Below are 10,952 nucleotides of genomic sequence, written 5' to 3'. Positions count from 1 at the left end.
AATACAAAATTTCTTAATTCCATCTGACAAACACTTGGGACAGAACAGAGATTGACTGAATATTCACCAAACATGCTCATATTTGGTCAGGAAATACTACTTCCTGTGGATGTGATGTATGAACTACTCCTTAGAACAGATTTGCTGCAGTGTTTGGAAGAATACTTGGATTGTCTAATGTATGTATTAGATGATGCATACTAGTTTGTACACCACAATATGGCAGGAGAAATATCATGACAAAAGTGAATGAATAAAAGTTAAAGCACGAAGATTGTGTATGGTTTTGATCTGTGCTAACAACACGGAGGCAGCTTGGCTCTTGCTGAACGGGCTCTTATCTCGTACTTTAAGAGATTGGTCTATTGAAATACAAGATACAGTAGTCACGTGGCATGTGTAAGGATGTGGAAGATGTCGATAAACTATGACCTTATGTTACTGACAAATCTCTCATGCACTGGCTTGACCATGAATAAGGGGTCAACACTGATGAGAGTACTGTTTTGTATCACCTCGGCTCAGCTTATCTGACTGTACAAGACCTGTTAGATGAGGAAGTGCCTGAAGAAAAGATACCAGAGAGCCCTAGTGATCAGCTGAGATGATGATAGCAACCCCGTGATTGCTATGGCTGTGATTAACCATCAGACCAGCAGTTAAGACAGTCACTGATTGTGAGATCAATGACTGACAGGAAGTGGCATTCCATGCTTTTCGAACTATCAAGTGGTGTTTCACTATGAAATGCATGCACTACATTGTGTGATTGCCACTTGATGACTACAAAAGTTAGGACAGTTTGTTTATTGCAATATTAACAGAAACAAAACAGTGTTTAAACCCTTACTTTCTGAGCCATCAAGTAGAGTTTCATTGAAAGATAATTTTAGAATATTACATGATAGCTGCCTGATTATTACTTTGTAGAACGAATGGTGCCAGTAAATATAATGCCAAGAACATCAACAGTTTCCCAACTTGGCAATGTTGTTGAGCAGCCCACCATATTCTATATTGTGATGAAGTAGTGATGTAGTTGAAGTAGTCCAGACGTAGTTAGCTTAGCAGTATAGTAGAAGATTGAAACCAAATAAGCCTTTCTATTTTATATGGCATAGTTAATGATATTTGAGGTTCAAATTCTTGATTAAATGCAGAAAGAGGTGTGGCTGGTTTAATCTTTGCATTTGCCAAGCCCCCCCCCCTCACCTCATTGGCTAAGTAGTATGTTTGAAGAATTATAGTGCTAAAAATCAGGTTTTTCCACTTTCACTTAATTGATACCCTTTTGCTCTTCCTTTTTCACTTTATTTGTGTTTTTCGTTATTCCCTTTTTACTTCATTGATGTTCCCTTGTATATTTTATATGGCATCCTGGAACTTATCTTCAGTCAGATATATTTTTATTGATAATCATTTCTGTAAATCTTTTGTCTCGTTTTCTTAATTTCTATCTTAACTTCTTACCTCATTCTAACAATTTTCTGTCTTTTTCTTTTCGATCTTTTGATTTATCATTTTTTCCCTTTTGATATTCTTCTCACTGTTTCATCTTTTTCGTTAAATTTTCGATATTGCTTCGAGTATATTTCTAATCTGGAAGTTGAGTGTTGTTTTTATTTATTTTTACCAAAATAATTCAACTCGTGACATCAATGTTATAACAGTTTTATTGTTGAATGCATTCTTTAGCAATAACAATAAATAAATTTATTTCCTTTATTCCTGCTTTTCTGTTAGCTAAATTCAAAGTAAATGCTAGTACAACAATTTCACTTACTTGCAATTTCTCTTGTATGTATTGCTCTTTCTCATATCTATAATACATAATTACAAACAAAAACTCAAAATTTACAATACTGAAATATATAACTGTCTCACAGTAAGTTAAAAAACACATTCACTAGTTAACAGGCTCACCCTGACTAACTTACTAATTAACTATCTCACTGATCAAAATCAATATATTCTAGCCTAACTCGCTTTTTGTATGGCTCAAATCGTTTCATAAACTTTCAAGAAAATTTTAGTAATTTAGTCATGCCAATCATTCTACGTTAAACCTCTCTCTGGCCAAATAACAATACAAATATTTAGAAACATTTAGATAAAAAAGAACAAAAAATAGCGTACAATAATATTTTTGTTAGCAGATCTCATCTATTTTATGTTACATGTGTAATCATATTTGTGAACATTGAAGCATTGATTAATATTCATTTTTTCTCTAGTAAGAGTGTATAAACCACGTGTAAAAATACCATATTCAGTGACTGTTGGTTCCCCTTTTTATTACATAGTAAAGATGTTTTTTACTACTTACGGTAAGTCATAATTCTATATACATGTGTCAGATGGATACTCATTAGAGATTTGATTCTCTGCAAGTAATTGAAAAATGAACACCTATAATAATAATTGAGACTAAATGTGGATAGCGCATATCTCACCTTCCTCTAGTGTACATTTCATATTTCTAACTTGTTTTATATTTGTCTTTAGTTCTAATTTGGAACATAGTAAATCCGGTTGAGTTCGTGTACTAATTCAGCCTTAGGTGTTTTATGGGACAGTTGTATCCTACATTACTTTGAATATGTTGGTCTAATATACAGATTACACACGGCACAGAGTAGCTTTTAGACATCAGTAATCCAATGTTTTGATGGATCAGCTACAGAGAGAATATGTATCGCGGAAGTAAGCTATGTATTTTCAGGCAGATTCGATTCTGCCTCCAGAGCCAAGACTTGCAGTAGAAGTCTTGTCCTTGTTTCCTTTTCATCCTGTTAATTTGCACAGTAAATTCAAGAACGATTCTCCAGTTACTTTTAAATACACTTTCATTTCTAAAGATATGGTTTACTTTTTTGTTAATTTTATTTGAATATAATTTGGCTATCATTTTCTTTCATTACAACCAATCAATTTCGCTTTCAATTTAACAATGTGTTAGTCCCTCCCTGCTATGCACCGACAAAAACAGCAGCCCACGTGATTTCTTATAGTAGATATGTATACTTTACAGATTTTGTAAAATTTTAAATGCTTAGTCACAATAGATTGCATAAAATTATAATTGTCAACATTTTCGTATTTTGGCCGCAAAGTTTGATTTCACATTTTTCTTTCGCAATTCTTTTTTCTTTTTTAACCACACGTTTTTTTACAGCTATGCTGTTTTTGATTACATATCATTCTTTTTTTTGTTGTACATTAGGTAAAAATAACCACAAAGAACATAAATTTGTTACTCACATATAGAATAGAATAATTAGCAGCAAGTACCTATTCAAATCGGAGACATTATAATTGCATGTGGGTTTCTTCAATACTTCAATAAATGAGTTCATATCTTTCAGTTGCTTTATTTTTGTCTATACCTTTTTCAGCCAAGTTGTTTTTTTAATATATATCATGTTCCTTGTATAGATTTGTATAGTAGCTAAAGTGATATTATAAAATATACTAGCTATATGCCAGAAACGAAGGCAATCACAAAACAGGAAGCGTTTTTATTACTTTCATTGATTGAACTCTGATGCAAAGTAGTATGCAAAACTCATGTGAAAATTTTATACAATAGTAGTTTTGGGCTCATAACTTTTGGATTTCGTGTCCGATTTTTATAAAATTAAAAAAGAGTCTACTTTTAAAAACACCCTAATATGTGGTAGAAATTTTAGCGCGACGCGATCGCATTAGCTAATTTTTCTCCAGGTGAGCGCAAATATTTATGAGATTTTAGCGTAATGTTTGCTTATTTTTGTCCTTCTTTCCGAGAATACTTGAGCTACTACAACCAAATGTTCCGTCAATATAGGGGAACATGCGAAGAATTTCAGGCTAAGTTTAACCTGCTATAAAGCAATAAGAGTTAAAACGATTTCTTTGAAATTTGGTGTGTAAGGTAAGGTGGCCTGGGAGACCGACTACACAGAAAAATGGGAGAGTTTTGATTAATGGGGGCGATTATACGGATGGTTGAAAACCCCAAAGTTTTTATTCCTGATAATAACACATTATGTGTCGTACGTTTTTTTTGTTTTGGCCGCACGATACACTACTGTGTATCTTGATTATTGTTACTTTCTAGTTTTGCAAGCAATATACAGTAGCACAATGTCCCTGAAAAGAAATTACAGTTGTCCAACCTTGTACTAGTTATTTGTCACTTAATATCTTGAAAAAGAACGTATTGAGGCTTTATTAAAGTTTATTGGCATTAAACACCAGAATAATACAGTAATAGGTAATAAACAAATGTTTATACTACCGTTTATAGGAGTTAAATGGATTATGGTTCAATTTCAAGTTTTGCTTCTACTTCGTATATCTTTTATTTATTTTTGTTTAGTATTTGGCGGGCCAGGTGCACCCCTCGGGTCACGAAGATGAAGAAAATTTCTAATAACGAGTAAAAAAAACAAAAAACATTCACGTGTCATTGAACTTAATATTCAAATAGTTGATTTAATGCTAACAAATACTGTGAAACAGAAAACTATTTGAGTCCCAAATCTACTAGTTTAATATAGATAACTAGAATATTTCTTAGTTTGTTGAGTGTTAAAAATTAGTTAGATTATGTTATTTTATGTATATTTGGTTTTTGCGCGTCTACTCACAAATATTGTATAAAAATACATTTGGGCTTCTCCCTGCATGCTTCATTTATATTTTCTTTAGGCTAAGCTTATAAGTATTTAAGTGGTTCAAAACAAATAATATTTCAAAACAATCTTTAATAACGAGTTAAGAGTAACCACCTTAAATATTAATGTTTCTAAGGGTTACTATTACAATACATAATCTTAAAACTAAAACATACCTTTAGCTAATGTGTTACAATTTTCGCCCATCAGTAACGAGGATCATCAGAAAGAAGACTGGTTTAGTATTCATGAGCGAATTTGCTCAGAGCTACGTGAATTACGTGGACCAAAGCCTGTCTTTACAGTTCAGTATCAACGAGAAGAACGGAACAAGTACGAACAAAATAAGAAGGTAGAAATCCCATCAAATTATATAATTATACTAAAAGAAATTTCGAATCTTTTTTCTTCATAGTCTGTCTAAGATTCTATATTCTCTGTAATTTTGTTATGGTGGCAAAGTAAAAGAAAAAATATTTTGAAAGATTTCTTTATTTTTATGCAAACCTGTAGAAGGGGTTATGTGCGCTATGTCCACTGCAGAGATCGAACCTCTAATTTTGCCATTTTAAATCCTCAAGCTTACCAATTATCCATTGTGGGAAGGATTTTCAATGAAATTTCACTAATGATAGATTGAGTGTGGTCAAGTGGTTAGCGTGTCGGGTTGTGGATCTAAAGTTCCAGATTTTGAGACAATGCTACTGAATACGCTTCGCACTTGCATCTTGTGAGCGCGTTATAAAAGTGACAGTCAGAAGTTTTCATGCTGTTGATGTATCGTATGGTTTAATGATTACACATTCCAATATTTACAATGCCGCATGAATTGCAAACAAACTTGTGTAGTAAATGTAGCAAAACTGGTACAAGAAAAGAAAAAAAGAAGAGAGAGAAAAGTAGTTTGGACGAATAGGCTACTTTTAATCATGCATCAGTCACCTTAACTAATTGAAGTAATAATATAGGTTTATGTAATTCCACTTAATCAAAGTCAAATAAAGAGGGACTCGCCATGTGCTAGTTTAATGTGTTAACTGTCTCTGTGATATCCATGTCCTCTGGTGTGCATCACTTTCAATGATGTTTTATTCCCTACCTCATTTTTATATGCTGCCTTTTTATTCCTTTAAACTTAAAACCTGTCTTTTTATTCATTTTATTTAAATTACATTAGTGTACTACGAACTCGATCCTACTGTTCTACACAGTTTCGTCTCTTCTTTTTCTTTAGTTTTCAAAATTAGCCAAAAGATCATAAAATAAAATACGAAATAATATATATTTAAAAAAAATTAAAGAACCAATTTTCTATTTGACCTGGAGAATACTTTCGTAACGTCTTCCACGTTCAAGCTCGTAGTGATAGCTTTTTCATGACCCAAAATGATTAAATTTCTCTTTTGTCATGAAGCATGGATCGACGGAAAATGGTAAGTAAAGCACTCTGACAGAGTGAAGAAGAAAATTTCACATGAAGCTGGAGACGCACCAATTATCAAGGCTGACATATACATCTTATGCAGCACTGGAAATGCATCTGTAATTTTTGTCAACAACAGCTATGATCTGAAGAGGACTTAGCATGGTGGCATCAAGAAATGTACTGAATCGGGGTACAAGACCAAACAAAACTTTCATTAAATCCATATTCTTTTCAGAAAATGTTTTCCATCTTTGACACTACTCTGTTTAGAATGTTTAGCATGGCTCTCTTTAAGGTCGGCCCGGCATGGCCAGGTGGTTAGAGCGCTCGACTCCCAATCTGAGGGTCGCGGGTTCGAATCCCTGTCCCACCAAACATGCTCGCCCTTTCAGCCGTGGGGGCGTTATAATGTAACGATCGTTGGTAAAAGAGTATCCCAAGAGTTAGCGATGGGTGGTGATGAGTAGCTGCCTTCCCTCTAGTCTTACACTGCTAAATTAGAGACGGCTAGCACATTTAGCTCTCTGCGCGAAATTCCAAACAAACAACCATTCTATTTTCTTTGTATTATTATAGAAAGGTTAGAAAAAACGACCTTTATACTCCAGGTATATATAAAATAATTGTTTTATTTTAACCAACGTTTCGCCTTTGCGGCTTCATCAGGGTTAATATACACATCTGTTTGATATTAGAATATTCGTTAAGTTGTAATTCTAAACTTTTTTATCAAAATGTTTAAATCCCTCCAGTGTGCACTGTAAATTTTGAAAGACAACAAAATTGTCTTTGTATTATTTTTTGAAAATTTTCTTTGCCCTTTTTATACGTTTTAACTTTCTTTCAATCAATATTCTATTGAGTTCAAACCCACATCAACTGCATTTTTTTTTGTGCTTGAAACACCTTTTCACTTTGCAGTTGCAAATAATAAGAGGTAGAGCACCACTTTCTGAGTTTTCAGTAGTGTTCTGTGTTTGTTTTCTGTTTTAAAACAGAAAACAACACAGAAAAAAAAAGCAATCAACTTTTGTCCAGAAAATGGAAAATATTGGCCAAAGGAAGAGCAAAGAATGTTGAATAATTCCCAGCGAAAAAAGTTACTGAAACTTCATTTTCACAGAATTTAAAGCCTAATCCACAACTTTTGTTATAGCATATCTTTCATAATTCGAAAATTTTCTGAATATTACATGCTCAACATTTATCATCAATATGGGCTTGGTGAAGAGGCAAACTTAGGGATATTCTCAGAAATAAAACAACAACAACTATAGTTTATAACAGTCAAATCGAGATCTTTTAGAAATTAGTAAATAGACATTCGATTTAATTGTATAAGGAAATAACCATGACTTCATTTTATTTACCTCTTCTACTTAAATGATCTAAACTCAAAATATTAATTTTTTTGCACCTGCATTAGGAAGTTATAGAACAATGTAAGATCTCAAACCTGGTCTTGGTCCAGTATGGATGTAGCAAGTTAATAAAATGCTGTGAAGTGAATTTGATTAAGAATAATAGAATAAATTCATTAATACACTGCTAATAACAACTTAGCCTCGGTTGAAAAATCTTTTCAGATGTATCTGCGAGAACAAGCGCTTATGACAGCGCACAAGTTTTTATTGAATGGGAAGCCATCTCTAGCTATACCTGCAGCAATGCAGTCACTGAGACTCGGCACTGAGGTGTATGGTGATGGAAGTGCTAAACTAGTGCCTTCGTTTCTGCTTCTTGCAGAAGCTAATATTGGTAAGACGAAACAATGGTTTTTGAATACCATACTATAGTAAGAATTACATAAACGATTGAAATGTGGGTGTGTAATATGATGTTATAGAAAACCTGAAATAACTTTCATGATGTATAAACCACGTAGTTGTATATATATTTAGGTATATGGTGAACGCAAAGACTACTAGTCATTGACCGTAAGCTGTCTGTGCTTGTGTGACCGCCATTTTACCGGAGGTATCGTCTCTGTGCACAAATAATGACATGTAATACGTAAGAGAGAAATTTGCACACATTACAGCTCAATTTTCGATGATTTTTACAAAATCCTGTAATTTGTAATTAAAAGTTATAAATACATAGCATAAGCTTAATGCCAAGGTGTCAGAAGAATGTAATGGATATCTTGCAATGGTGAACAACATTCGTAGAAGCAAGGAATCTGTCAGTTTTAATACACAATCTACCACCTTTATACCGTTTGTATAATATAGATTAATCGAACGCAATGCATTTAAATAACGTTTTTTTAGCATAATATATTCTCAAAATTACTGCTGTGCCAACTAGAGGCAAGAATTTCAACAACTCTCCAGTTTACCGTATTCGCATCAATAGTATTTCATAATTTGAATTTTCTAAGACGTTATTTCTAAATTAGTATTTGTAAGATAACAATAAATAAAAAGGTATCGATCATTTATCAGCACCGTATAAAAATTTGTCAGCAAAATACACAAACACTAAAGCCAAATATAATTGACAAATTGTTTATTCTTGCAGACATCAAATGAATATGAACCATATTTATATGTACATGTACAGTTATTTCACAGAAAAAAAGCATATAATATTAATAGAGCTATAGAAAGTTAGTATTGTCAAAACCTTTCTACACAATAACGGAAATCTTCCATTAAAGTTATTGAGATTTGTTACTTATTATACAAAGAAAAAATGCCAAATGACATAATATACAACTTCCAAACTGAGAGACTTTAAATACGTTGGTAAAAATGGTCTGCCTTAGCCGTAGTCATCAAGAGAAAAGCAACTTATCAATGAAAACACATTCGGAACTGAATGCTTAAATAATCAAACTTAACAGTAAAAAAATAAAATGTTTAGTTTTTGCGGATAAGGACATTGAAATAAGCATGTGTAGTCAATATATTACATTATAATGTTAGTCATACAACAGATAAAACTGCTTGACAGGATTTCAGTTAGTAAAAATATATCAGAATTAAACATTTTTAAATGCTTGAAACAAAAGAGACAAAACAATGAAATCAGCTATTGTAGTTCTGCAGCAAAATCGCAAGGTACATTAAGACATTGTGCAAAATATACCATCCTTGTTTGCTAAAATATTGTTTGTCATAAATGACGAATTTCAAAGCTCTCGAAACGGTTGAAAGTGCTGATGTATATTTCATTTACACAATACTGTCTTAGTTAGACTTTGCCGAATATTTCGTCCCTTACTAACCAATCTTTCCATTGTATACCGTTTATACCTTGCTCTTTCATCTTCTTGATATTTTTTACCTTACCCCCTCAAGCGTTCTCTCGTTAGTTCCATCTTCTTTTGAAGCAAATGTTTTGTTGAGGAAAAAGTTACAGGAGGATTCAAAGGGTATTGTTGAACATCACTTCCTTCACTGCTCGTGCTAGAACACGGTTCCTCAGAAAAACACCTTAGCACAGCTGTGCATCTAAGTGTTGCTTACCCGTAAGTACAGATATAGTTGGTTTTATAGGCTGTTACTGTAGAATAACATTTGGCCCCAAGACTAAAATGATATGAACACTTTAATGGACCACTATTATGAAAGCTAAGCACTCAAAATCAGTTTTTTTTAAATATTTGTAACAACTATTGAAACTTCATAAAAGTTTGCCAATCTGACAACGGCGAATCTTTCATAGTGGTCAATCCATCACGTTTCCAAGTTAAACATTACAAGTTCACTAAAACAAACATAATATACCACTTCACGCAAAGGTTGTTTAAATTTCTTCGATTGCACACTTTGTATAAAAGAGGAAATGAAGTAAATAATGATGGCACAAGATCATTTTTCAAGTGCTCTCCGCGGCTTTTAGCTTAACTACAAACAAACATTTTTACAATATTGTGAAGCTGCAGCTGGACGTATCTATTAGCTGAAAACAATGTATTATATTTGTGCTGACTTATCCTTCCACTACTTATATATTGTTTTCGGTTATTTTATTATCAGATATTGATGAGGGTAAATTAGTGCATGTATGCATCACTGCTATTTTATCAATGAAGAGCTGTCTCTAAACATTGACTCGTGGTAGAAATTATTACACATATCAATTTAAAAAAGTATACTACGTTAAGTTCTCTAATGGTTTATATAATAAAAAACGCCTAATTTTATTATACCTACGAACCTGAAAACTTGATGCAGTGAAAGGCTCGCTGCAGATGCGTGAATATTGGTTGGAGTCCAATCCTTTCTCTACGTATAACATTAAAAACCATCTTCAGTTCTTCAATAAATATATATATATTGTAATACAAACCTATTAGTTGATATACTTTAAAGTTCCAATTACTTCCAAACGTATTATAATTTCTAAATACAGCATAAATGGTACCAATAACTACTTGTTTGTTTGTTTATTTTGAATTTCGCGCAAAGCTACACGAGGGCTATCTGCGCTAGCCGTCCCTAATTTGGCAGTGTAAGACTAGAGGGAAGGCAGCTAGTCATCACCACCCACCGCCAACTCTTGGGCTACTCTTTTACCAACCCAATAACTACTTATGATTGCAAATGTGTTGAATGTTAACATGTCAACAGAGTACTATTTTCCTTCCTAGCATCATCAATCCTGATGTTTCTAAACTAAGTAGTACGATCATGCATTACTATAGCAATACAAGCTATCGGTAGTCCCCCAGTGGCACAGCGGTATGTCTGCGGACTTATAACACTAGAATGCGGGTTTCGATACCCGTGGTGGGCAGAGTACGAATAGCCCATTGTGTAGCTTTGTGCTTAATTAAAAACAAACAAGCTATCGGTAATTTACTAATATATATATATATATATATATATATATATATATACTACACACACTACTACGTA

General features: G+C 33.1%; 1 protein-coding gene and 1 long non-coding RNA gene across 2 annotated transcripts in view; one reads left to right on the top strand and one right to left on the bottom strand.

The window, feature by feature from the left end:
- Positions 1 to 1,720: 1,720 nt before the first annotated feature.
- Positions 1,721 to 5,013, bottom strand: LOC111087429. The gene is made up of 3 exons (XR_002612120.1): positions 4,835 to 5,013; positions 4,280 to 4,410; positions 1,721 to 1,820 (listed from the first exon to the last, which is right to left on the bottom strand). It is a non-coding gene; the product is annotated as an uncharacterized LOC111087429 (long non-coding RNA).
- A 2,681-nt stretch (positions 5,014 to 7,694) lies between these two features.
- The window catches only part of LOC111087420 (zinc finger MYND domain-containing protein 12-like), a 23,031-nt gene continuing 19,773 nt past the window's right edge, over positions 7,695 to 10,952 (top strand). Inside the window, exon 1 of the mRNA XM_022394004.1 lies at positions 7,695 to 7,834. Coding sequence (XP_022249712.1) covers positions 7,695 to 7,834 — 140 coding nt within the window. The remainder of the gene's footprint in view (positions 7,835 to 10,952) is intronic.

The sequence above is a fragment of the Limulus polyphemus genome, unplaced genomic scaffold, assembly GCF_000517525.1.
Source record: "Limulus polyphemus unplaced genomic scaffold, Limulus_polyphemus-2.1.2 Scaffold69, whole genome shotgun sequence".
NCBI classification, from domain to species: domain Eukaryota; kingdom Metazoa; phylum Arthropoda; class Merostomata; order Xiphosura; family Limulidae; genus Limulus; species Limulus polyphemus.
This window is presented reverse-complemented; position numbering and strand designations above follow the sequence as displayed.